This window comes from Chiroxiphia lanceolata, chromosome 8 (assembly GCF_009829145.1).
Source record: "Chiroxiphia lanceolata isolate bChiLan1 chromosome 8, bChiLan1.pri, whole genome shotgun sequence".
NCBI classification, from domain to species: Eukaryota; Metazoa; Chordata; class Aves; order Passeriformes; family Pipridae; genus Chiroxiphia; species Chiroxiphia lanceolata.
The window spans coordinates 37,458,121-37,484,235 of NC_045644.1; the positions used below are offsets into that span (position 1 = coordinate 37,458,121).

The 26,115-nt window shown below is 58.6% G+C and overlaps 4 protein-coding genes across 10 annotated transcripts in view; 2 read left to right on the forward strand and 2 right to left on the reverse strand.

The window, feature by feature from the left end:
- Positions 1-8,236, forward strand: part of ASCC1 (activating signal cointegrator 1 complex subunit 1) — a 34,171-nt gene extending 25,935 nt beyond the window's left edge. For 2 of the 5 annotated variants that reach the window (XM_032695641.1, XM_032695640.1), the window contains exon 10: positions 7,534-8,236. In XM_032695641.1, the coding sequence (XP_032551532.1) occupies positions 7,534-7,650 (117 nt within the window). In that variant the 3' untranslated portion in view covers positions 7,651-8,236. The other 3 variants (XM_032695642.1, XM_032695643.1, XM_032695644.1) reach the window with 3 other exon arrangements.
- A 2,231-nt stretch (positions 8,237-10,467) lies between these two features.
- SPOCK2 (SPARC (osteonectin), cwcv and kazal like domains proteoglycan 2) lies at positions 10,468-16,846 on the forward strand. 3 transcript variants are annotated; one of them, XR_004358399.1, is made up of 12 exons: positions 10,468-10,770; positions 13,000-13,008; positions 13,219-13,264; positions 13,560-13,674; positions 13,779-13,881; positions 13,962-14,070; positions 14,147-14,266; positions 14,362-14,580; positions 15,835-15,897; positions 16,023-16,160; positions 16,254-16,490; positions 16,614-16,846. XR_004358399.1 is itself a non-coding variant. In XM_032695639.1 (12 exons), coding segments are annotated over exons 1-12 (1,281 nt in total). In that variant the 5' UTR covers positions 10,468-10,554; the 3' UTR covers positions 16,615-16,846. The 3 variants fall into 3 exon arrangements, 2 of the variants coding, with proteins under 2 accessions (XP_032551530.1, XP_032551529.1); XM_032695639.1 differs by having other exon boundaries at positions 16,254-16,395; XM_032695638.1 differs by having other exon boundaries at positions 16,254-16,844.
- Positions 16,847-17,386: 540 nt separating this feature from the next.
- TYSND1 (trypsin domain containing 1) lies at positions 17,387-19,421 on the reverse strand. The gene is made up of 4 exons (XM_032695736.1): positions 18,430-19,421; positions 18,212-18,345; positions 17,938-18,123; positions 17,387-17,849 (listed from the first exon to the last, which is right to left on the reverse strand). Exons 1-4 carry the CDS (start codon positions 19,419-19,421, stop codon positions 17,638-17,640), a joined length of 1,524 nt encoding a protein of 507 aa, XP_032551627.1. The 3' UTR covers positions 17,387-17,637.
- Positions 19,422-21,324: 1,903 nt separating this feature from the next.
- SAR1A (secretion associated Ras related GTPase 1A) lies at positions 21,325-26,075 on the reverse strand. Its single transcript, XM_032695645.1, has 7 exons — positions 26,007-26,075; positions 25,575-25,649; positions 24,619-24,738; positions 24,087-24,152; positions 23,642-23,745; positions 23,059-23,190; positions 21,325-22,422 (listed from the first exon to the last, which is right to left on the reverse strand). Exons 2-7 carry the CDS (start codon positions 25,630-25,632, stop codon positions 22,306-22,308), a joined length of 597 nt encoding a protein of 198 aa, XP_032551536.1. The 5' UTR covers positions 25,633-25,649; positions 26,007-26,075; the 3' UTR covers positions 21,325-22,305.
- Between the last annotated feature and the right edge of the window lie 40 nt (positions 26,076-26,115).

Sequence of the window (26,115 nt, forward strand, 5' to 3'; positions counted from 1 at the left end):
GGGATTTTCCAGTGTCACAGAGGAGATACTCCTGACTTGGGAGGTGAGACTTTTATGATCAAGATTTTGTCCCTCCTGAAGTCTGCAAGCTTTATTCTTCCCAAAGGAGATGAGGTGAAAGGGCCTCTGCTGCTGCCTTTTAAACCTGCCAGAGGCTGAAGGAAAAGGAGAGGGGAAGGGCTGTTCCTCGCGTTATCCCTGTGGAAGGACTGGATGCTATATTGGGGATGGAGAGACACTCCAGAGCCAGCTGCACACTTGCAGAACAGAACAATCTGCAGCTCTGTGGCTGGTGCTCCTGGTGATGGCCCCGGTGACATCTGGCCCTCCCTGTCCTTCCTAACCCTCCCTTCCATCCCTGGCACTCCGCAAGACATCTTCATCCTGTGACACCTGGGCAGGACTGGAAAATGTTGGATCCCCAGCCAGCAGTCCTTCAAAAAAAGCCACGAAAAGGAAGCAGTTGCTAATTTGGAGAGTAGGTTGGGAATGCCAGGAAGAGCCGCCTCGCTGGATGAGTGCCTGCCTACCTGCTTTTCCTACGCTCCTCGTGCGTTATTCCTGGCGAGCTCCCAAGCACAATTAAACCTCTGACAGATAATCAGTGGCGGAGTGGTGTCCAGGGTGAATAATACAGGAATCAGGTATTTCTTTTTTCGGCACCAAATTGTTTCAGAAAACACATTTTGAAAGTCAAAAATAGAAGGAAAAAGAATGTGTTCGTTGAACAAACTCCCCAGATCCTGACGTGGTGCCTGGTTGTGTCTCGTCTTCTGGGGGCCACCAGGGGCTTTGGTTTGGGGTTTGTCTGTTGTAGTTTTGGGGGAGTTTGGGTCACAAATGGAAGGGGGCTTGGTGCATTTTTTGGAGTGAGGAAGAAGGAGCTCTGCCAGCACATGCTGCAGCCTGGGAACTGGGGCAGCTGTGGAGGTAACAGCCTTCTGCAGAGGGCCTGGCAGGTCTGTGGGGGAGTGAGGCACGTTGAACAGGTAGGTGGGATCCAAAAAGCAGAGGACTGGAGGCTGTGGTTTGTGCAGCAAAGGAGGTTGATCAGAAGAGCTCTAAGGGATACAGTTTGCTGGAGTTCAGTGCGCTCTCTTAGAGTCCATCAGTGTTTCCGAGTGTTACTTGCACATTTCAAGATTTAATTTTTTAAAGATTTTTAATCCATCCGTGGTTCTTTGCCATTTCCTCTATCAATCCTTTTTGCCTGGTGCTGGTATCAGCTCTGTAACCCAGCAGTTTGCCAAGGAGTCAGCGCCTTCCTGCTGTGTCTGGCATGGGAACCGCAGTTGTGCTTTCGCCAGATGATTTGGAAGGGCAACTGTTCTCTGCTCTTCTCCAGTGTTTTCCGTCCCAAGCTGTGGATGTATTACAAGCATTAATTCAAATGTATCATCCCTTATGAGATGGAAAAATACCCAGGGGAGGGTGGGAGAGTCTGCAAACAAACGTGATTTGTTGCTCCGTGTTGAGGCACCTCTTCAGAAGCGCCGCTTAATTTTTCTCCCTGCTTGTCAGCGGGTGCCTGGGATTTTGTTTGTTCCTTCCCTTCCCCGAAGGGGACAACAGCACCGTAGCATGCTGATTTCCCACAGAAAGCAGCCTCCCATCCCTCCTGGCTTCCCGAGCCGTTCCTTCAGGGATGGGGACACGCTGGGATAGCGGCTGCCGCCGGCGGGTGAGCTGGGGAGTGTTGTCACTGAGTGCAGAGTAGATGAAGCTCTGAAGGCTGCGGCTGCTCCGAAGCTCCACTTTAATCTCCTGGTTGGAGCTCTCTGTGTGCTGCTGGACCCCCGTTCCCAGCGCTGGCTTGGCTGTCAGAAGTCATCTCCTGCACGTGTTCTCCCGTGGAGGCAGAGCCCGGTGGCACCCGGCGCGTTCCCATGCCTTCCTGGATGGGATCTTTGGGTGGATAAACGCCTTCAGCCCGGGCGAAGCGGAGGAGCAGGGATTGCTGGCATCCCGTCCTCAGCGTGGTCCGTGCAGCAGCAGTGACAGTGAGCTCATCCACAGCCGTGGGCTCCCGGAGCTGTCAGCCTCTTCCTTCCTGCCTCTCAGAAGTTCTTATTTCTGTGTTTGTTCCAGATACAGAAAACAGGACCCCCCTGAGCTCCCTGCCGAGAGCAGCCGGGTTTGTGAGGCGGATTGGTCACAGCCTAATGACATTACACGGCTCTGCTCGCCCACAGCGCCGGCCCACCGGGGACACTTCTGTGCTGTTGATCTGTAATAGCCCAGCCCTAAGGCACTGCTTCCTGCGGCTGGAGTTCACAGCAGAGCTCCCCACAGTCCGGGGTGGGGGGGGGGGCGTGGGGGGGTGCGTGTGGGGGGGGTGTGTGTGCTTAGATCCATTTTATCCCGTGGTAATGCTGCTCTTTGGTGGGAATTTTTGATTGCAAGGCAATTAACAAGAAGTCGTTGCTCCCTCGGTGTTTCTGAGCACCAACGCTCTCAGCAGAGCTGCTTGGACTTTTTATGAATTCAGGATGGGTCCTTTTTTTTTGGCTGACTACCGTAAACGACATAAGGCTTTAAAAACTGATCAATAATCCTGATGGTCGCAGCAAAATCCAGGCCAGGCTGCGTGAGTGCGAGCCAGAGATTACGTGAAGGAAGTTTTAAATACCTCTGCCTCCCTTCCCTTCCCTGGACTTTTGTCCTCCTGTTGCCCAGTGCTTCTCCAGCTGAATCCATTAATATTTCTCATGCTTGTTGAGCCCGTGACAGGTGATTTTAAAGCCCTGGTTTGTGTTGACATCTCTGCTCTTCATAACAGGAGCTGAAACGTGTTGCCGCTGTCCTTACGTGGTTTAGCACCATGATTTATTACTGTTGTTTCCAGGTTGGAACACAAAGGTGCTGTCTCACTCCCGGAGGATTGTCTGTGGGAAGCAGGCCCCCCCAGGAGGGCAACTTGACAAACACTCACACTTGGGAACAGGACATCATTTAGGTGCCTGTTTTAACTGCTTCACTGAGGAGTCCTTCTCCTTCGCTTTTGTGTCTACATTGCTTCGGCAAAACCTACTTTACAGGCTTTTAAAAGGGGGGGAAAAATGCGGAAAAGAGTCATCCTGGTTTTGATTTGTTGCTCTGCCTTTGATGAGAAGTTGTTGTGGTTTGGGGGCTGAAGTTTGTACAAGCAGTTTTGGCTCAGGTTTGCAAGGAGCGAGCGGTTTGATGTGTGATTCCATCTCTCCCAAAACAAGTCTTCAGCCTCTTGTCTTCCTTCAGAAAATGATTGTCTCGCCCCAAGGGAGCCCTGCTGTGTAATTTGTGGGTAATCGAGGGGAACGGACCTCAGAGGGAGAAGAGTTTCCAGCATCTGAATGGAATTGTCTTAAATGGGAGAAATTGGGGTATTAGAAATTACAGGTGTGCTGCTGGCTTTTCCTGGCTCAGGATAAATGACTTCGGGGAAGAAGTGGAGGTAAACTTGCTTTCTGGGAGCTACTGCAGGGCTGCCTGCCTTTCATCATTACCTGCACGGTCGTGTCCTTGGATCTGGCCCCCTGGAAGGGAGAGAGAGAGAGAGAGGGAGAGGGAGAGGGAGAGGGAGGAGCTATTGCTTGTGGTAGTTTACAGGCTGACCTGTGAAATATGGGTTATCCATCGACCAGTTCTCTCCCTCTCTTAGGGACTCATGGCTTTCAGGAAGGGCAGTGTGGCTGTAGCCTCTGCCATCCCCTGCAGATCCAGGGATGCTGCTGCCAGGAGGGTGCTGTGCCACTCTGCAGGCACCGGCTCTGTCCCCGTGGGAGACCCTGTGTCCTTCTAGGCATCCTCGCTGAGCCGCTCCTGAGCCTTTGGCTGTGGTTTGAAAGGCAGGGCACATCCCTGGCGTGTTTTCTTGGAGGTGCTGGGTCTGGGGTTAAAAGTTAACAATGCTCTTTCCTTATTCCATTCTAATTCAATTTGGGAAGGCAGCAGGGAGACAGAGGGCACTTAGTCCTCTAAGTGCTATTCCCTTGATGGGAGTTAGTAGCTGGTGCAGCATTCGTGGTGTTGATTTTGTAAGCTGACCTTTACCTCCATCAGGTTCATTCTCATTTGTAATACTTAAAGAAAAAAATCCCAACCTCTCATTTATTCTTTCGGCATCGAGGACGTAAATCCTTCGGCGTGTTTGGATTTGTAGAATTACTGTGCTTTTGCTGAGCCTTGTGTCCCACTCCAGTCAAATGACACAGCTTTTGGTGACTGCGATGGTGTTTCTCCTCCTCCTCTCTGCCTCCCTCCTGCCTGCTTCTGATCCACACCTGCTCATGCTCCCTGCAGCCTTCTCAGGGAAAGGTGGGTCCTTGGCAACCGTGGGAAGGGACAGGAAAGGGAGTTGGGCAGTCTTAGGGTTATCAGCCTTTGCTTCTGAAGTGCAACAACCTCCAGGTACCTTCTTTCCTGGTGCAGAATTAAAACTGCCATAAAATGCTTTTCCAGGAGGCATTTCATCAGCTGTGCCACAGGCCTCCTCCGAAACCGGAGCGTTTCCGTGGTGGCTGGGGAGAGGGGGGAGTTATAAATATCTTTCTCGGCTCTGCTTGGCTTCTCCCCAAGATAAGTAGAAGTGAAAGTCAAAAGTAGAGGCTTGGCCTTCTAAAATCCCCGGGGACCTGAGCACAGGATGCTTTTGTGACAGGAAGCCAATTCCTGGTGTTTCAGGGGCCTTGGGGGATGACGTTTGAGGGGCCTCCCTGCCCTCTGCCCAAGGCAGGTCCCTGTACAGTGATCTCCATGCCCGGTGGCTTCTGTGGTGGGGAGCCTCAGGGAGCACGGGAGCATCCGTGAGAAGCCAGCCTGAAACAAGAACAACAATAAAAAAAAAAGTCTGTGCTTGTCCTCTAAATCTTGTAGCATGTTTACTCTCAGAAAGTACAGCCACATTACCAAAAATCAATAGTTCCAGCAGCATCCTCCCTGGGAAACACACAGATGCTTGGACACGCGGGAGGTGGTGACTCTTATAAAAGCCAAGGGAATTACAGAGTGCTTTGGTACAAGGGCTCCTCTGCTGCACTTCTGGCAGTGCACAAATGGAGGGCCCTTGACCTGGGCAGTGTCTTCTGGGGCTTCCTGATCTTCCTTCTGCTCTCATGAGTCAGAGGCTGTGTGAGGCAAGAGGGGCTGCAGGCAACCAGGCAACCAGCAGCAGGACGAGAGGGCACGGTCTTAAGCTGTGCCAGAGGAGGTTTAGGTTGGATATTAGGAAGAAATTTTTTACAGAGAGAGTGATCAGACTTTGGGATGGGCTGCCCAGGGAGGGGGTGGAGTCACTGTCCCTGGAGGTGTTTAAGGACAGACTGGATGTGGCATCAGTGCCATGATTTGGGAACCACAGCGGGGTTGGATTGAGGGTTGGACTTGATGATCTCAGAGGTCTTTTCCAACCCAGCTGATTCCGTGATTCTGTGAAGGGTTTGTCTCATTAACTAATTTTTGCTTTGAAGTACAAGTGTTTTGTAATAAAAACAGGTTGTGGTGTACAGAGATAACATAAGCAAGTGTTTGAAAGGCTCTTCCTTTGGCTGTTCTGTGTAAAGGTTTGACTTTCAGAGCTGCTGATGGGTCCAGCACATCCCAGCATTTCATTTGTTTCCTTCACAGAATCACAAAATGGTTTGGGTTGGAAGGGACCTCAAATACCACCTCAGACCACGCCCTGCCATGGGCAGGGACACCTCCCACTGTCCCAGGTTGCTCCAAGCCCCGTCTAACCTGCCCTTGGACACTTCCAGGGATGGGGCAGCCACAGCTTCTCTGGGCAACCTGTGCCAGGGCCTCCCCACCCTCCCAAAGTAGAGTTTCTTCCTTATATATAATCTAAATCACCCTCTGTCTGTGTGCAGCTATTTCCCCCTGTCCTGTCACAACCATGCCCTCGTCCCAGAGTTCCCCTTTTAGGCACTGAAAGTGGCCTTTTCCAACCTGCAGCGAGCCCTGGAGAGCAGAAAGTCATCCTTCCTTCTGAGGTCAGCCAAAACAAAAAGAGAAAGGTGACCAACCCCTTTTTACTGCCATCTCTTATTAATGAGACATTTTATCCTGAGTCCTCCAACATGAGCGACGCAGGCTTTTGGGAACATAATTAATCTTTAATTGTATAAATCTTTAATTGTATAAAATGGAGTTTGTGTGGCTGTAGTCATTTCTCTTCTCCCTTTTCCTCCTCTCCCTGCTTGAGGTGCTTCCTTAGCACAACTCCTTTTCAGCAGGGTGCCCTCCCCTAGGGCAGTGACCCCCTGGAGCCACCACAGACAGTGTTCCTTGAAGCCACGCTGCTGCCGTGGGGTCTCTTGCTCTGCCCCCAAGATGGGCAGGGAATCACTTTCCCTAAGGCACTTTTGCTGTGTGGAGGAGTGGCAGCAAACCCAGGAATTGTCCTGACAGAAATCTAGCTGGTCTCCTTGTGGAAAAAAAAAAAAAAGGTTATTTGAAAAATAGAATACCCTTGGGAGAACCAACAAAAGAGCAGTTGTGCCCAAATCAGTGCCAGGCAGAGCCAAATGCCTCTTTGGAGGAGGTGAAGTGCAGCCTTTCAGATGCTAAGTAGGTATTTGGGATTTCAGTCATTCCCTGTATGGAGGAATTGATGCACCATTGGCTCCAGGAGGATTAAAGTGTTGGCTTTCCTTAGTGCCTTCTGTAATGGCAGGAAGGGCTGTGGGACTGTCTGAGCCCACACCTGCAGGGACAGATAGAACATTCAATAGGAGACAGATGGAATGGACACTCTGGAGATCTCCAAGGTGGGGAGATGTCACTGCTCAGGCCCTTGGTGACTCACAGTGCTCCGGTTAAGCAGAGTTTCAAAATTAGCATCTCCACTGAGAAGCTTTTCCTGAGGCACAGCCGATGTTTCCAGGTAGAGCAATTTCCTGCATCTTAATGGAGCGGGAGGAGCACTTTGCACTTGGACACGATGCCTTTCCAGCAATAATTTGGCGTAAGAAATTCTGATGTCATTTTTTTTGGTCTGCTTCATAGATTGGATTAATGGGCAGGGACACGCCCCCGGGTGCCGGAGTTGGCTTGCTTTCCTTAATTTGCACTCAAGGCTTTGCCGAACAAAGACGGATTTGTTGAACAAAGCGGGGTCAGTGCTGGGATGAGGAGCCTTGTGCCTCCGGCCTGCTCGTTTGAATTAGGACTGAGCTGTGACTGTTAAGTCGTACGTCCTGTGGCCTGGATTGGTGAAAACCTCCTGGCCTCAATCCTTGCTCCTGCAGAGCCTGCGACCTCGAGAGCCACCCGGGGGTGGTGGCCTCCGGGGCAGGGAACGGCCTCCCCCAGCTCCCTCAGTGGCAGTCAGCAGAGTGGGGGAGAGCTTGAGCAGCTGCTCATAAAAAGAGCAAGACAAAAAGAATTATACCACAGTCTTTAGGGGGAAAAATAATGTAAAAAATTGTTTCATTAACGGCAAAACAAATCTTTGAGTAGAGGCTTTTGGCAGGGCCAGCTCCTGAGGGAGAGCCTGGGCCACCTGGAGGCTCCGTTTTTCTGGGTGCCTCTCACATGGTTTTTCTGCTCTTTCAGCTCTTTGAGAACTTCTACTTCGGAGAGGTGCAGCTGGACTCGGTGCGCCTTTCCCAGAGGTTCTCCTCGGACACCTCTGGCTACTACGCCACGTCCGGGCAGCTGTCCTTCTCCTGAAGTGGCACCTCGGCTGGGGCGGGTCCTCCCTGCCCTCAGAGGCACGTGATTCCTTGCTGGAACGTTTTTAGGGGACAACAGTGTTGGATGGGAACCTGGGAACTCCAAGCAGAGGTGCCTCATGACTCCTCAAAAGCACGGGAGCCTGCAGGCATTTCCCTGTGGCTTTTCCTGACCGTGTTGCCCGCCCTCCCTTTGGGAGTTGCCTGGATCCTTCCTCCTCCTTTCCCTGTTCCTAACCAAAATGTCACAAAGTTGCCTGTTTGATGTCTGTTGCCTGTTTGTTTTCCAAGAAAACAACTAGAACTGTGTGGCTCTCGGGGCATCGCTGGCGTTTAAACGTGGCTTTATTTCAAAAGGAGGAAGTTTGTTCTTCAAATAAGTATTTAAAATCCAGGAGAGCTTCCCGGAGCACGATCTAACAATACTGAGGTCAGGAGTTGCTTGGATCTCCAGCAGCGTGATGCCTGTGTGATGTAGATCTCCAAAATAAATTAATTCCCTTCAAAAGCAAAGTGTTTATCTCCTGTTGCATGGGTTGTTTCTGTAATTAAACTATGACAATAAAAAAGCATTGATGGTAAAAGCTCTTTCCAGTGACCGTTTCGGAGCGTGTCAAAAAACATACGCCTTGTGGGTGGTTTCTCCATTAAAAGCAGCACCAGGCTCTTTGATTCCATTGTGAATCCTTCAGACATCTCAAGACGACTTTTCTTTTCCTGTAAATCTCCACATTTGGTAAAAATAGCGACGCAGGCTTTCAACTCGCCCGGGGATGAACCCTTTGAAAAATAGAAGGTGCTGCTGTTTGAGTGTTTTGTAACAAAACAGGTGCTGTTGCCCATTCCTAGTTGCTTCCACAGGTGTGGAATCACACTGCCATCGAGGTGGAGAGCATCTCAGCCAGGGGTAGGCCTGCTCCAGCAGCACCCACCTGTACCAGTGATCATTTTTTAGAGGACTTCATCCCATTTCCTCCCTCCAGAGCAAGCCGGCTGTGTGGCCGTGCACAACCAGCACTGGGAGGCAGTTGGGATTTGGGATGGCTTTCCTTTTTCCCCCCAAGCCATTGCTGTTTGTGTTTCCAAGACCAAGCTGCCTGTGTCCTTTCCAGCCTGCCTGCCAGGAAATCCAATCATCTGTGCTTTTGCGGGGTGCCCTTGGTTGCACCCAATTACAACCATCGGGCTTTTTATCTCCTTTTCCTTGGAGCTGAGCGCCTTTGTGCTCTCCAAAAGCCGCCTTCCCAGACATTCCCTCAGCACCAGCACTCCCAGCCCAATGCAGGGAGGTGCTGAGAACACTTCACACTGGTTGCTGTCATCGCCAGCCTGAAGAGGTGCTTGGAAAATCTCATTGGAGCCGACCTGGGATCTGCTCTCACAGCCACCAGGAAAGGGGTGATGCACCTCGGGAAGCTTCTGCCTGGTGGGATTTTAACAATTTACAAAGAAGTTGAGGCAAACGTGGATTTTCAATACAGAAGGGCCAACTGAAGCGTGTTCCTCCTCTTCCCGCTTGTGTAAATGTGTTTTAATGACAATTATTCCAGCAAAATGTGTATGCGCTTAAAAATTGACACCTCACCCCATCCCCTTGGAGGACATTAAAGTTTCCCTCCATCCTGAGGGTCCTGTCAGGAAGAAAAGCTGGATGTGTGCTGGGACATGCCCAGCTGCAGCTGTGAAGGAGCTGCAGCCGGTGTGAGTTGTCACTTGTTGCCTACCCTGCTTTGCTCCTGCTGAGAGGGGGGAAAATCCAAAAGCAAAACTTTGGGATAGGGGTGAGAGTCTTCCCCAGAGCCCCAAAATGCCATGCTGGGATGGCCGAGGGATGGGGATCACAGGGAGGGGGGTTGGAGGATGGGGGACACGAGGTGAGGACATGGCAGGGATAGAGGATAAAGGATGGGCACATAGCTGGGATGCAATAGGGACTGGGAAAGCAGGATGAGGAATACAGGATGGAGATGTGGAAGGGATGTGGGATGGGGACATGGCAAGGACCAGGGATGCAGGATGAAGGATGCAGGATGGAGGATGCAGAATGGAGACGTGGTAGGGATGCAGGAGGGGAACATGGCAGGGACCGGGGATGTGGGATGAGCAGAGCGGGACGGGGGTGTGGCAGGGGATGCAGGATGTGGGATGGAGAGTAGGTAGGGACCAGGGATGCAGGATGCAGAATGGAGATGGGATGGGACATGCAGGGTAGGGACATGGTAGGGATCAGGGATGAGTGGTGGAGGATGGTGGTGTGGCAGGTGTTGCAGGATGCAAGATGCAGGATGGGGACTGGTGAGGGACCAGGGATACAGGGTGGAGATGTGACAGGGAGGGGTAATGCAGGATGCGGGACAGGGGTGTGGCAGAATGCAGGATGGGGGATGCAGGATGAGGACACGGCAGGTACTGGGAATCGTGATGAGGGGTGCAGGAAGGGGATTTGACAAGGGATGCAGGATGGGGCATGTGGGGTGGAGGGTGAGGCAGGGGATGCAGCGTGGGGGTTATGGGACGGGCACGCTGCAGGGACCAGCCATGCGGGACGAGGACTTCGGGAAGGGGGTGTGGCAGGGGACGCGGGATGCAGGGTGGGGGACGCGGGATGCAGGGTGGGGGACGCGGGACGGGGACTGGGTAGGGACCAGCGAGGCGGGACGAGGACGGGGCAGGGCCGGGGGTGCGGGGCGGGGAGCGGAGCGCTGTGTCCGTGCCGTGCGGTGCCGGCGGCTCCCCCGCCGCGGTGCCGGCGCGCAGGTGCGGCGGGCGCGGCGGAGGCCCCGCCCCGGCCCTCCCGCCGGTGCCGCCCGGTGCCGCCCCGCGGCCGCACTCGCCGCCGGCGCCTCCCCGTGCGCACCGCACCGCTCCGCACCGCGCCCGCTCCCCCCGGCGCTGCGGCAGCATGCGGGGCTGCGGCGGGCGCCGTGCCCTGCTGGCCCTGCTGGCCCTGCTCCTGCCCGCCGCCGCCGCCGGCCCCGGGCCCGCCGCCGGCCCCGCCACCGGCCCCGGGCCCGCCGCGGCGGGGGAGAGCCCCGGCAATTTCATGGAGGACGAGCAGTGGCTCTCCTCCATCTCCCAGTACGGCGGCAGGATCAAGCACTGGAACCGCTTCCGAGACGTGAGTCCGCGCCGGCGGCAGGGCGGGGGGTCGGGACGCGCCGCCGGGCACCGGGAGCCCCCTCCCCGCACTCCCCGCCCCGCCGCTGCGGCTGCCGCAGCGCGACCCTCCCCGGCCCCGGCCCCGGCCCCTTCGTGGGCGGCCGGGGATGCTCGGCGCTGTCCGCACCCCGCCGCGGCCGTGGGCGGCTACCGGCCCCGGTACCCGGGGGATGCTCCACGGCCCCGGTGCCAGGGGGATGCTTCCCGGCTCCGGCGGCGCCGACGCCTCCCTGCCCATAGCCAGAGCTGCGTGGCTGATGCCAAGGCCACCGTGGCCAGGGCTTGATGCCAAAGCGACTCTTTCCGGGGAGCGGGGGGTGCTGTCCCCTGCAGCCTCTCCCCGTGCCCCACACCGAGGTGCAGGCAGGCCCCGCCTGCCCTTTGCGGGCAGCACGAGGGGGGCTGCACCGTGGCCTCAGCCCCTCGGTGACAGCTCAGCCCGGGTCAGGACACGGGCATCCTCCCGGAGTCCCGCTCCCCCAACCCCGCGGGGTGTCCCCCGCGCCCCTCGGGGTGTCCCCCGCGCCCCTCGGGGTGCCGCAGCCGGGCCGGCCCTCCCTCCGCGGAGTGGTGATCCCTGGGGATGGGGGGGTCGCGAGGCAGCGAGGATGAGGATGAGGATGAGGATGCATGCACTGCCGGAGGAGCGCGGGCACACCTGACACACCGGGCTCAGCATCCTGTCACCCTTCGGTGTTACGCAGCCCTTGCTGAGCAGCCTCAACGGCGTTTAATTTTATGGGGCAATCGGGGGGGTTTCGCGGGCTCGTTTTTCACCCCCCAGCCTCTGTCCCCCGGCGAGGGGACGTGGTGCTGCAGCCCCATCGGGGTGGGGCAGGGCACCTGCAGCAGCCGAGTGGGGACGGGGCACACCCCGAGCCGCCTCCCCACCCCGAGCCAGCCCCTCCGGTCTTTGTTCAGATGCGCACTCGGGTTCACCTTGGCAGCAAGGATGCGATGGATGGATGGATGGCAGCAAGGGAGAGGTGCCCAGTGCAGGGCAGGGAGCACCACCCCCCAGACAAACCAGTTTAGGGGGGCAGAGCACGGATGAGAGTGCAAGGGATGGGGTAAACGCCCCACTGGAGACCCCTGCCAGCAACACACCCTCTGGCCAAGGCCAGTGCTGGGCACCTGGGACCCCGGATGGCTGCGGGTGCTCGAGGGGAGCACGTGTGGATGTGCCCCCATGGAAATGAGCATCCCCGGCGGGGCTCGAGGCCAAGGGACCCCCATCTGTGGGTGCTGGCAGCACACGTGGGGCCCACCCGGCTGCGCCAGGGCTGCCAAGCTGGGGGGGCTTCAGCCCTTCCAGCGGTTCGCGTGGATTAATAAGAAAATCCATGGATTTGTGGGGGTTTCTGCTGAGCAGCACCGATGTGGGGAAGCACGGGGAGGAGGAGGAGGAGGCCAGCGGCCGTGGCGAGACCCGCGCCGCAGGAGCTGCCGGGCGCCGCAGTGTTACTAATCACGGCACGGGAACGCGGGATCGATTGCGGTGCGAACACCGCCGCGCCGGAGAGACACATCCCCTCCGGATCTGCCTCCCGTGCCCCTGCTTCCAGCTGCCATCCCTGCCCCGCTCGCCCTCTCCCGGGCGGCAGCGATGCTCCCACCCTACCACAAAGCCCACCCCGGAGCATCCCGCGGGGCGGGTGACGCCGCTGCCGGGAGGGTTTGAGTCCCCGCTGCTCCCTCCCACCCCCGGGATGCCTTCGGGGTCCCGGGAGAGCAGCTCTCCCAGGAGAGTGACATCCATCTTGGCCCGCTCCTTCTGGGCTCGCTATTGAAAATCCAGGGTGGCAGCACCACGGGAATCCTGTCAGGGCCTCTCTCTGCACTTCGAAGGGCTTCCTCCACCCGATGCCTTTTTCATCCCTGTTCCTTGCCTTTCCCGGCTGGCTGATGGGGAAAGGCTTTATCCTCTGTGAAGGCTCTCCAGGATTACAGGTCTGGAGCCAGAGATGAGGGAGAACATTGGTGGTCGGTGCCAGTGATCTCCAGGGCCTCTGACGAGGGCTGTGGGCACCGGCAGGTCGGGGTGGCCCGCTGGCACAGGGGGCCGGTCCCTGTGGGCTGGGGCCGGGAGGAGGAGCTTTGGGCTGCCCCGGGGCTGACGGAGAGCATTCCCCCTCTCTCTTTCTCTTTTCTCGGTACCGGCCGGGCTGTCTCGCTGCTGCGCTGCCAGGAGGTGGAGGTGAGCCTCGAGGGGGTGGCACCCCGCTTTCTGTGGGGGGAGAGGCTGGTCCCCAGCCCTGCTCACTGCCCTCCTGGTGTGGAGGTACCCGAGGGGAGTGTGCAGGGGGAACGTCGCAGGGTTGGTGGCCCCGAGCGGGGAGGTGGCACGCCTGGCCCAGTGTCACCTCTCCTGCCACCTGCACTCATCCAGGCTCTACCCAATTTGCAGGATGACTACATCAAGAGCTGGGAAGACAACCAGCCCGGGGACGAAGGTACCACCGGGATGGGTTTAGGATGGGGCACAGTGGGCTCAGTGCCAGCCAGTATGGTGGGAGGTGGGGGGGTGTAACATTTTCTGCCTGCACTCCTGGGGATTTTCCCTTCCGGCCGGGAGTGGTGGCAGGGCCTGTGTGTGCCAGAAAGCAGCAGCTGGTGCTGGGGTGGCTGCCCAGCTGTGGCCTGAATGGTGCTTTGTGCCGGGCCGGCTCGTGGCCAGCGCTGCTGGGGCTCCCCGGGGGAGAACCTGCCTGCCCCTCCGCCTGCCCCGACCCCTCTCTGCCCCCGCAGCCCTGGACACCACGAAGGACCCCTGCCAGAAGGTGAAGTGCAGCCGGCACAAGGTGTGTGTGGCACAGGGCTACCAGCGCGCCATGTGCATCAGCCGCAAGAAGCTGGAGCACAGGTAGGAGGTTGGGGGGGGCTGGAGCTGAGCCGGTGGTGGGAGAGTGGGGAGGCCGAGGTGGGGGCTCGGCACCACCCCCCCTGTGCCTCCCTTACCCTGAGCAGGATCAAGCCGCTGGGCCCCAAGGCGCACGGGGGCTGCAAGCCCTGCCATGCCGCCCCGCTGGCCGCAGTCTGCGGCTCCGACGGCCACACCTACAGCTCGGCGGTAAGGACGGTGGCACCGCCGCGGGGAGGGGGATGCTGTGCCCCGTGTCCCCCCACTGACATCCCGCTGCCGCCCCGCAGTGCAAGCTGGAGCAGCAGGCGTGCCTGGCCAGCAAGCAGCTGACGGTGCGCTGCGAGGGGCAGTGCCCCTGCCCGACCCCGCACGGTCCCACTGGCGACGGAAAGCAAGGTGAGCGGGATGGAGGGGCACCCAGACCTCTCCCCAAGCTCTGCCCGGCCTGACGCTGCCTCCCTGGGACCCCCAGACTTGTGCACCGGGCAGGATCTGGCCGACCTGGGCGACCGCCTGCGTGACTGGTTCCAGCTCCTGCGGGAGAACGCCAAGCAGAACGGCTCCGGCGGGCTCCCCGCCAGCCCCGCCACCGGTACGTGTCCCTGCCACCTGCCCCGTGGGGAGGGCACGTGGGGGGCTCTCCCCCGCGGGTAGCCGGGCAGCCACGGGGCTCATCCCGCCCTGCAGCGCTGGAGAGGAGCGTGGCAGCCACCTGCAAGGAGGCGGTGGGGTGGATGTTCGCCCGGCTGGACACGAGCGGGGACATGTTCCTGGAGGCGGCCGAGCTGGGCGCCATCAACCTGGACAAGTACGAGGTTTGCATCCGCGCCTTCTTCAACTCCTGCGACACCTCCAGGGACGGCCGAGTCTCCGCGCCAGAGTGGTGCTTCTGCTTCTGGAGGGAAAGTGCGTCACCCCAGGGCAGGGGGGAGGCGGCAGGGGGGGGTGTTCTGCTGTGGGAGTGGGGGGCTGTGCCATGGGGGATGCACGCCCTGGAATCTGTGCCCTGGGGTTGGGGTTAGTGGAGCAGAGGATGTACATCATGGGGCCATGGGGAATCTGTGCTGTGGGGTTAGGGGTAATGTACATCATGGGGTCATGGGGATTCTGTGCTGTGGGGTTAGGGGTAATGTACATCATGGGGTCATGGGTAATCCATTTTGTGGGATTGGGGGACAATGTACATCATGGGGTCAGGGGGAATCCATGCTGTGGGATTGGGGGACAATGTACATCATGGGGCCATGGGGAATCCATGCTGTGGGACTGGGGTTGGAATGGGGGGAATGTACAACACAGGGTCATGGGGAATGCATTTGTGGGATTGGGGGACAATGTACATCGTGGGGTCAGGGGGAATCCATGCTGTGGGGTTGGGGTGTGTGTGGGATGTTTGCCTTGGGGGGGAGGTACACCACAGGGTCTGGGGGGGTTGCAAACCATGAGGGGGATGCATCCCATGGGATTGGGGTATGCATGCCACGGAATCCCTGCTGTGGGATTGGGTTTAGTGCAGCAGGGGATGTACATAATGGGGTTCTGGGGGATCCATGCTGTGGGTTTGGGGTCGCGGGGTGATGTACAGCATGGGGTCATGGGGAATCCATTTTGTGGGATTGGGGTTGGGGGGGATGTACATCATGGAGTCCTGGAGAATCCATGCTGTGGGGTTGGGATTTGTGTGGGATGTTTGCCATGGGGAGAGGTACCCCATGGGGTCTAAGGGGGTTGCAAACCATGGGGGGGATGCATCCCATGGGATTTGGGGGGATGCATGCTGTGGGGGCATGGAGAATGCATGCTGTGGGGTCAGGGGGCAGTTACACAGTGAGGGGGGCATAAGGGGTGTGTGCACACTGTGGGTCACGGGGAAGCACATCACGGGTTAAGGGGCGATCCACACCGTGGGGGATGCATGCTGTGGGGTCTGGGGGGGATATAATCTATAGGTTGGCAGGGATACACGTCATGGGGATGCACAGAGTGGAGCTGGACACACACCCACCACGGGAAATGCACACTGTGGGTCTGGGGGCATGCAGTACACGGGTTGGGGGGATGCACACTACAGAGCTGGGGGGGATGCACATCATGGGGACAAATGCTGTGGGTTTGGGGGGTGCACACCCACCCTAAGAGTGGTGTGTGGGGGTGCTGCAGAGCCGCCCTGCCTCCGGGAGCTGGAGAAGATTCAGATCCAAGAAGCCACCAAAAAAAAGCCGGGTGAGTGGGGCGTCCCAGGGCCCTCTTCCCCAGCAGTGCCGGGCTGGGACGAGGACAGGGAGCTCCTTGGGGGGGCTCTGGCACTGCACTGTGTTTGGGGGGTGGGGGGCCCTTGCTCTCTGCAGGCACCTTCATCCCCAGCTGCGATGAGGACGGGTACTACCGGCGGGCGCAGTGCGAGCCGGGCGGTGGCGAGTGCTGGTGCGTGGACCAGCACGGGGCCGAGCTGACGGGCACCCGCGGCCACGGCAGCCCCGACTGCGGTGAGAGCTGGGGGGAGCCCCCGCCCGGGGACGGGGCTGCAGCCCCGGGAACCCCCCCATGAGCCTCTGTCCCTCGCCTTCCTCCTTCCCCAGATGAGGCGACGGGGTTTTCGGGCGACTTCGGGAGCAGCGTGGGCTGGGAGGACGAGGAGGAGAAGGAGCCAGAGGAGGCGGGCGAGGAAGGCGAGGAAGAGGAGGGCGAAGCGGGCGAGGGTGACGACGGCGGCTACATCTGGTAGAGGAGCAGGAGAGCCCGGTGGGCGGCACGGCCGGGAGGCAGCCCCCCAGCTGGGGGTCCCTGTGACCCCCCCGCTGCCGGCGTGGCGAGGGGTGGGTGCGTCTCCCCCCGGCCCCGTGCGGGACGGGGTGTCGGGGTGCTCGCCCAGGGAGGGGGTGAGCGGGGCGGGGGGGGGGCCGCGCTTGTGCGAATTTGAGCTTTTTTTTTTTGGGTAGAGCCTTGTAGGCCTAGTGTGCTGCTGCGTGGTCTTCAACCGGGCAAACGGCGCTAATAAAAGTGGGAAAAAAGGAAAAAAACCCAACCAACAACAAAAAAAAACCCCTATAGAGAAGCTTCCCCCCCCGCCCCTCCCTCCCTGCATCCCCCTCCATGTTGTGCTTGCGTGGCTGCCCCGGCCCCCGGCGTTGTGTAGCGGCTGTGAAATAAATACCCCGTGCTGTGTCAAACACTCGCCCACCCTGTTCCTCCCCCGCCACCCCCCGGCACTGCAGGGGGTCCTGGGGAGGTGGCGGTGGTGACAGTGTGCCCTCCCTGTGACAGTGTGCCCTCCCTGCCCCGTGAGGGGGCACTGCTGGGGTGGAGGAGTGGGTAGGGGTGGGAGGGACCCCCTCCCAAGTGCCCTGTGTTTGGTCCCTGCACTCTGCTGACATGGTGCTGGAACTGACGTCCCTCCCCGGGGATGTGTCCCCACCCCAGCTCCTGACTCTCAGGGACCCCAAGGATTTGCCCCTGTTTACAGTTCCTGACCCTCTTCAGGACCCCAGGCCTCAAAATAACCCCCTCCCCACTCCCACAGGGTTCTGAGCCACAGCAGGACTCAGATCTGCCCTCGTCATCCTGGACCCCAACCCTAAGCTTGACCCAGTCCTCTACCCCTGACCCAGAATATCCCTTGCAGGACCTGTTCCTCCCCCAGTCCAACCCACATCCCAGCCCAGACCTCCACCACTGCCCCCCACAGCTGCTCAGCACCACGGGACACCAGGGCCTCAACTCACAGCATTTATGGCTCCGGGAAGAAACTAAAACAATACAAACCCCAAATCTCCCCAACTTGGGCCTGTCAGCAGCTGGCAAAGGCACTGTGTGGTGTCCCCTGCCCCAGAGTGCCCACCCTCCACCGGCTCCGCGGGGTCCAGGCGCTCGGGCCCCACACTGAACAGGGGCCATGGCAGCTCCATCCCTGGCACCTTGCTCCTGGTACCTCAGTCCACAGCACAAGCCGCCTGGGATGGGGGGTCAGAGCTTGCTGGGGGGTCCTGGCTGCTGCTGGAGCCTCCAGGCCGCCCGCACCCCCTGTGCCGCGCGGTTGAGCCCGGCGAAGGCGCCGGGGTCGCGGGTGCGGCGGTACCGCACCACGAGGGGCTGCAGGACCGTGATGGGGATGCAGAAGTTGAGGTGGGGGTACGTGGTCCCCACACCGTTGTCCCGGGTGTTGCTGGCCACGATCCCTGGCAAGGAGAGGAGCGATGCCCACGTCACCGGGTGTGGCCGGGGGGCAGCCACGGGACTTCCCTCCCCACTGCACCCCCGGCTCACCCATGAGGCACCCGCTGCGGGAGGAGATGAGGGGGCCGCCGCTGGAGCCCCCGTGCACGGCGCAGGTGGTCTGCAGCATGACAGGGTGCCCCTCCACTGCCACCACGGCCGAGAGGATCCCCGCTGTCACCGAGGGGCCACACGCCCGCCCCAGTGCCCCAAAGCCCACCACGCTCACCTCTTCTCCTGGGGGGGAAAAAGGGGGAGGCAAGAGGTGGGTGCACAGTTATGTGTCCCCCTCCATCCTAACACCCCGTGTCCCCTCGTTGTTTACCTGGGAAGAAGGTGTCTGCAGGACACGGGGGGAGGAAGCCTGGCACGCTCTCCTCCAGCTCCACCACCGCCACGTCAAAAGGGGACGACTCCTCGGTGGCAAACACCACGCGTCCCCTGAGGACTGCGGCATCCCTGAGGACACGGCAGACGAGATGTCATAGGGGGAGACTCGCGGGGCGGGGGAGGACGAGGTGTGGGACACGCGGCCGCACTCACCGTCCAGGGCCAGCTGCGGGCGTCACACGGAGCGGGGTTCTGGCCTCCACCACGTGCCGGCAGGTGAGGAGCATCCTCGGCGCCAGCAGCACCCCGGAGCCCCACGTCGCCCCGCACTCCACCAGCGCCGTCCAGCCCAGCGGGTCCCGCCCGCTGCCCGCCGGCACCGCAGCCACCCAGGCGGGCACGGGCGGCACCGCGACCCCGGCCTCGCCCAGCACGGCGGCGCTGCTGCGCAGGATGGCGGCGAGCGAGCAGAGCAGCGTGAGCCCGACCCACTCGGCGCCCTTCCAGCACAGGGACGCGGCGATCACGGCCACCACGCGCGGCCCGCCGGGCGCGGGCACGAAGGCGGCGCCGCCCTCGGTGCCGGGCAGGCAGCGCGCGTCCGTGAGCACCAGCGCGTTCTCCTCGCCCGCCAGGTTGCTGACCACCCCCCGGCTCAGCGTGTTCAGGAACAGCTCGGGGCACGCGTCTCCGAAGGGGGTCCCGCAGGCCAGCAGCGCCTGCCCCTTCCGCAGGCAGCCCGCGCTGCCCCGCGCCGCCCACCCGCCCGCGGGCTCGTCCAGCGCGGGCACCCGCAGCCAGGCGAACCAGGGCAGCGCCCGCGGGTCCGCCCCGGCCTCCTCCTCCTCCTCCTCCTGCCCTGCCGCGAACCGCCACCGCTCGGCCCGCCCGAAGCCGCGCTCCAGCGCCCTCCGGAAGGGCGCGCAGGGCACCAGCGCCAGCAAACGCGCCCCGATCTCCCGCGGCGGGCCGTGCTCCCCGCGCAGCAGCACTCGGGGCCGCGGGACCGGCCGCAGCGCCCCGGGCGGCAGCGCCGCGGGGCTCTCCCAGGCGGCGGGGCCGGAGCGCAGGAACGGCGTGAAGGGGGCGGCGGGGCAGAGCACGAGCGCGGGCCGGCGGCTCAGCACCACCCCGCTGCAGCCCCCGCCCGCGCCCCCCGGCGCTCCCCGCACCCGCACGGCGCAGCACGGCGGGGCCGCCGCCATCCCGGGCACCCCGGGCACCGCCCCCGGCACCGCCCCCCGCGCCCATTGGCCCCCGCCCCGCTCCGCGCCCTCCCCATTGGCGCGCACGTGGCGGACACGCCCCCCAGGAACCCGCCAGGGGGGTGGGACCCCCGGCCCGCGGCTGACACCGGGACCCCGGGATCCAGGGACCCCGGGATCCAGGGACCCCGGGATCCAGGGACACCGGGATCCTGGGACACCGGGATCCTGGGACACCGGGATCCAGGGACATCGGGATCCAGGGACACCCACGTCCAGGCTTGCTCTCCACCTTCCCAAGGGCAGCATCTCCTCTGGGGGCTCACCCACAGCACAACGAGCATCAAACCTCCACTTCCACCACCAGCAGAGGTACCAGGACTGGCAGAACCACCCCAGGAGAGTCACAGTCCCCCCAGACTCCAGGAGCCGGAGCTGAAGCTCCCCCACAGCTCCTTCCTGGTGGTCTGGGCCTCAGCGAGGGGTTGTTACAGCAGAGCAAAGCCCCTGCGAGCCACCAGCCAGAGGTGACTCACCCATTCTGCCTCAGTTTCCCTCACTGGCTGCACCATGGAGGTCACAGAATATATAGAACAAATAGAACAAATAGAGGATGATCAGGACAGTATCTACATTGGATATCACACTGATGGAAGCCTATTCTACCTAAGGTGGCTGAAGGCCCACACTAAGACCTTAAATCATCTTGTCCAGGAGCTGCTTTAGGCTGATGATGCAGAAGCAGCTCTGCAGCGTTTAACATCCTGCTTTGTGGACGCTGCTGAGCTCTTTGGGCTGGAAGTCAGCTTAAAGAAGACAGAAGTTCTCCATCAACCTGCACCTCAGGACATCTTCCATCCTCCCCATATCACCATTGGCCAATTAGAGCTCAAATCAGTCCAGCAGTTTAATTACCTGGGCAGCCTCATCTCCTCGGACGGTGAGACTGACGGGGAGACAGACAACAGGTTAGCAAAGGCATGGAGAGCTTTTGGAAAACTCCATAAAAGAGTTTGGTGAAACAAACACCTGAAAAGTACCAAGATCAGTGTTTACAGAGCCATAGTGCTGTCTGTCTCATACAGATCTGAATCATGGGTCATTTATTGCCACCACCTGCGACTCCCAGAACGCTTCCATCAACGCTGCCTCCACGCAATCCTAAACATCCACTGGTCACATTATGTGACCCATCCATCTGTTCTAGAACAGGCACAGCCACAAGCATTGAGGCCATGTTGCTGAGAACACAGCTGTGCTGGGCAGGGCACGTCTCCAGGATGAAGGACCAACCACTGCCTCCCTAAGATCGTGCTCTATGGTGAACTTGCCTCCGGCTGCTGCATGAGAGGAGCCCCGAAGGGGAGATAGAAGGACTCCCTGAAACAACATCTGAGCCTTGGCCACATTGATCAACAGAACCGGTCTACTCTGGCCTCCAACTGGGAGGTCTGGAGACACACCATCTATAACACTGCTGACGCCTTTGGGAACGCACACAGGATCACTCTCGAGCAGAAAAGGCAACGCAGAAAGAACCGTGTCCTGCAGAATGTACCACCTAAGGAGTCTTTCTGCTGTGCCTTTTGCAACCAGAAGTGTCTATCTCGTATTTGCCTCTTTAGCCACCAGCGTGTTTGTAACAAACGTGGGTAGAGCCCTTCCCAAATCTTCGTTCGTGAAGCCCGGCCATGATGATGATGATAACAAACAGAATACTCTGAGTTGGAAGGGACCCACAGGGATCACTGAGTACAGACTCCTGGCCCTGTAGAGGATATGCCAAGAATCCTGCTGTTTTCCTGAAAGCGTTGTCCAAACCCTTCTGGAACTCTGTGGCAGCTGTTCTGACGGCCACAGCGCGGCCCAGCCAGTGCCAGGCCAGACTGAGGCTCCTGCCCCCTGAGAGGAGAAAGACACGTCTTTATTGAACTGAAAATGAGTGCCAGACAGTAATGAAACTTCAGACAAAAGAAGTCCATTGAGAGTATAAAAGAAACCGGTTTAGTCTACATTAATAACTTCATGATATGCAAATGTCAAACACGTCCATGCTACAACAACCAAAACAGCTTTGTGGTTCTCACTGCGATGGCGCAGCCAGAGGACCCGACGCCCTCGATGGGAGAGTCTGGCCTGAGGTGGAACCAGGCAGCCCCTTCCCACTGTCAGCGAGTGCCGGACACCACCCCCCAAACCTGCACCAGGTGCTCCTCTCCAACTAGGAAAAACAAAAAAAAAAAATATCCCTGTAAACTAAAGAAGCTGGGATTGCACACCTCAGTCCCAACGGCACGTCGTTGTCGGTCAGCGTGACACAGCACAGCCACCCTACAGCTCAGTTAAGCCCAAATGCTATGTTTATTGAGGACTTCTAATATCGTGATACCTTGGTTCAGTAATTCGTGAAATACCTAAATATCGTTAAATATATTTTTAAAAAACCCTAAACCAGACTCTGGACTAAACAAGATGAACGTTAAACTAAAAAGTTAGGAGGGACGCCGTTTACATTAACACTTTCTTTAAAAAATATAATTGCTTTTTCCATTTCGGTTTTTTTTCTTTTTTTTTTTTTTTTGAAGTCAATTAAACCACAGTGGTGAGACGTGCTCTCTTTTTCAGCTGTTACAGAGCAGCGTGCAGAGTTTTGACTTCCCAGACTGGAGCAGCCCCGCTGCCACTGAGCCGACAGGGACAACTCCTGCGGAACGGCGCTGCCTCCCCGCCGCGTGGAAAAGAGTGGTGTCACCACTGTGCCGTAAGGGCAGCCGGAAAACCAGGAGTCTCTTGGTCAATGTGGTTGGAAAGCCTCCCGTGTTCTAATAGAAAAGTCCATAGCAAGCTGTGAACAGGATCAGTCCAGAGGAGCGGGACTCTCGTGTCAGTCAATGTACTGCGATAGCCAGCGGAAGCCCTCGCCGTAGCCTTGCCTCTTGAGCACACTGCACATGAACACCTCCATGGGGCGCGCGTTCAGGTCCTTCAGGGGCACGTTTCCCTAGGGAAATCCAAACAGGAGTCAGAGCTGCACCCCTGAAGCCCTCAGGGAAGCGCCCAGCGAGCCACCACCACCTAGGGACACCCCTCTCACAGCCCCCCGTGTTTTGTACAGTTCTGGCAGTTTCAAAACCTGCCCGAGGGCATCGGCATCGTCCAGTCGTGGAATGGTTTGGGACAGAAGGGATCTTAAAAAACACCTTGGTGCACCTCCCTACCACGGGCAGGGACACCTCCCACCAGCCCAGGTTGCTCCAAGCCCCGTCCAACCTGGCCTTGGACACTTCCAGGGATCCAGGGGCAGCCACAGCTTCTCTGGGCAACCTGTGCCAGGGCCTCCCCACCCTCACAGGGAACAATTCCTTCCCACTATCCCATCTAACCCTGCCCTCTGGCAGGGGGAAGCCATTCCCTCTTGTCCTGTCACTCCAGGCTCTTGGAAACAGTCTGCCTCCATGTTTCTTGTAGGCCCCCTTCAGGCACTGGAAGGAACCACCATCATTATTATTGATTCACCTTGGCCAATCCCGTGGACAAACTGTCAGTGAGAGCTGAATTAGTTTCTGGACGGAGCCTCTCTTCGAAAGGGAACAGGTGAGCCCTCCCCTCCTGATCCAAGGCCTGGATGCCTCCCTACCTTTCCCGTGGTCTGTCCATAGAGCCCAAAGATCTCCCGCAGTTTCTCCTCGCTGATGGCCTCGGGTCTGTCGATTTTGTTACCCAGGATAAGGATTGGCACGTTGGATATTGTCTCGTCTGTCATTAGGGCCTGCGGGCAAGAGGGAGAGAGAGTTCAGCAGAGGTAGTAAAAAAGAGCTGCTGTTGGAAGAAAATGATTTTGTTTAAGCTCTGTGACCAACAAGGGCTGTTTTTTGGTGCTTCCATGCTCCTGGGGAAGACTCACAAGAGTCAGTTAGGTTGGAAAAGACCTCCCAGCCCATCGAGTCCAACCTGTGCCCAGCCCAGAGCACTGAGTGCCACGTCCACCACCTCCCTGGGCAGCCCCTTCCAGGGCCTGACCACCCCTTCCAGCAAGAAATTCCTCCTGATGCCCAAACCAAATCTCCACCCAGAGTAAGGGCACCCAGGCTTCTCACTGGAAGTGCCAATCCAAAGCACGAGACTCTCAAAACACACTTTGCACAAGTTCCAGCCCAAAGAAGGACGATTATTTGTAATTTAGGTCTTGGGAAAGGGGAAAAAAAGAGAAGTATATTTACATTAAGCTCAACTTTGGATTCCATAAGCCGTGAGTGATCTGCACAGTCCACCAGGAAGACAATCCCGTTGATGGCAGGCAGGTAGTTCTTCCAGACCCGGCGAGCTGGAACACAGAGGGACAAACACAGCCCCATGAAAACACTGCTTTTTTTTTTTTTGTGTGTGTGTGCATTAAAAAAAAGGGAAAAGAGCAGAAAAACTCTGTTTAGAACTTCTAGAAACTCTAAAAGTTCAGCAATTCGAAATAAATTCATATTGGAGTCCCCCACGGTTAAAAATACTTCAGGCAGCAGAGCACGAACTGGCAGTGTTTCCTTCCAAACAATCCTACAGCCAGGAGGTTCTTTCCATGTGTTGCTCCATAAATAAGCCCCGGCAGTGAATAATTAGGCACTGTTAACTGCTGATGCTTGTCAGTATCAGTTTTTGGTAGTTTTTTCTTACCTTGTTCATGTCCACCCAGATCAAAAGTCGTGAAGGTCATTCCAGCAATCGTCAGCTCCTCTGATGCTGAAAAAGGGAAAACACAGGGATTCAGGAAAATAAAGAGGCTGTCACAGAATTCCTTGGGGATTTGCCTTGGCGTCGCACATGCTCCTCCAATCAGGAATTCCCTGGATTTCCTGCAGATCTCAGTGACTGAAATGGAGCTCTTTCACAAAAAGTAATTTCTCCGGCCTCCCACTGAAGGCTTTTAATCTGCAGTTATGATCCTTTATTACACTTCTCATCAGGAAAATTCTCCCTTCCCCCGAGAAAACCTCGCACTGATTGAACAACACCAGTTCCTGTGTGTTTTATACTCGAGAGGAAAACACAAATCCACTTCAGCTCGGGCAGCTGCAACCTCAGCTGAGGTTTTAAGACCCTCAAAGCCCCAAGGCAGAGCTTATACCACCGAGGTGTCTTCCAAAACCACATCCCCAGAATTCCAGAGGAAATGCCGCGCCGGGAGGCTTTACCCAGAAAGACTTACTGGGATGTAGCGTGGGGACGTGCTGACCCAGCCTGTCATCTTTGAGCATGTGCAGCAGAGTGGTTTTCCCTGCGTTATCCAACCCCAGGAACACCAGTTTTCCAGACTTTTTGTACAAACCTGCGAGGAAGAGGAAGAAGGCAAGAGAAAAACTCCAGCGGGCTCACCTGGAGCCAGAACGCTGCTGTTTTTAGGGAAGCCCTTCTCCCAGAGCTCTGCTGCCACCTGTGCACGCTTCCGGCAGGGAAAACACACACAGGCTTTATCCAAGGCAAAGCATGGGGGTGTTTACAGCAACGGGCACCCCCTAAGCTCGTATTGCTGTGAATATTCCATTCCTTTTCCCAGCACATCCCAGCAGAAGAGTGTGCAGCAAAGTATTAGGGGTTGTCTGCTGCCTCAACAGGGTATTTTGGATGTGAAAACTGAACAAACTCATAAAATACAGCAGCGAGCTGCTGGGGAGAAGGTGGAAAGCAGGGGACAGCACGTCGTTTCCTTTGGATGAACGGATTTTGGCTGCAGGAAAGCTCCCTCGGGTTCCCAACAGGACTTCTTCCCACTCCATCCCTCTCATCCCTCCCTCCCAGAGGCGCTTGGGACAGCAGGCACCCCATCCTTCTGCAAGGAGTTCTGTTGGAACCCGTGACTCTGGCAGGAGGAGCAGGAGGAGGATGGAGCTCCCTCTGCCTGGGGCCGAGCAGACCCTGCTGTCCCCACACTTCTAAAGGGCAAGAGAAACAGAGAGTGGGGGCCAAACGCCTCCAAATGCTCCCAGAGTTTCTCCCCAGTATTGTAAAATATCTCTTTATTGATGTGCAGCCTCCCCGCCACCCTTTACCCTGTTCAGAGCCGCCCCAATCCCTAAGTTTTGGGGGATGTGGGCACCGGGAGAAGACAAACCGACCCGGGGGCAGCCGAGGCACGGGGTGGGGGGGTGGGGGCTTTAGCATTACCTAAGAATTGCAGAACGCTGCTGAAGCCGTTGTAGAGCCATTCGAAGATGAAAGACATCGCTGGAGATGAATCGCCTGCGGGACGCGGGGAGAAGAAAAACCCCCAAACGCCGGAGTTACGAAGTCCGGGGTGAGGGGGGGGGGAATGGGGGCGATCGAGGGACGAGGGGGTCAGAGGTGGGGAGGATCGGGGGTCAGGGGGTGAGGGGTGGGGGCACAAGGGACGAGCGGGCCGGGGGCGAGGGGGGCTCCGGCCTCAAGGGCGGGCGGCGCGGCCTGGCCCCCGCCCCGCCCCCGCCCTGCCTGCGTGTCACCCCCCGCGCCGCCGCCGCCCCGAGCCCGGCCCCGCCCGGCCCCCGCCGCCCCGCCGGGCCCTCTCGCCGCGCCCGCCCGGCCCCCACCGCCCCCTCGCCGCTCCCCGCCGCCGCTCACCCCCGGCTGCCCCCGGGCCGCCGCCGCCACCCAGCCCCGTCCGCGGCCGCCGCCAGCGCCCGACGGAAACGCGTCAGCGCCGCCCCGCCCGCTTCCGGCCCCGCTGGCT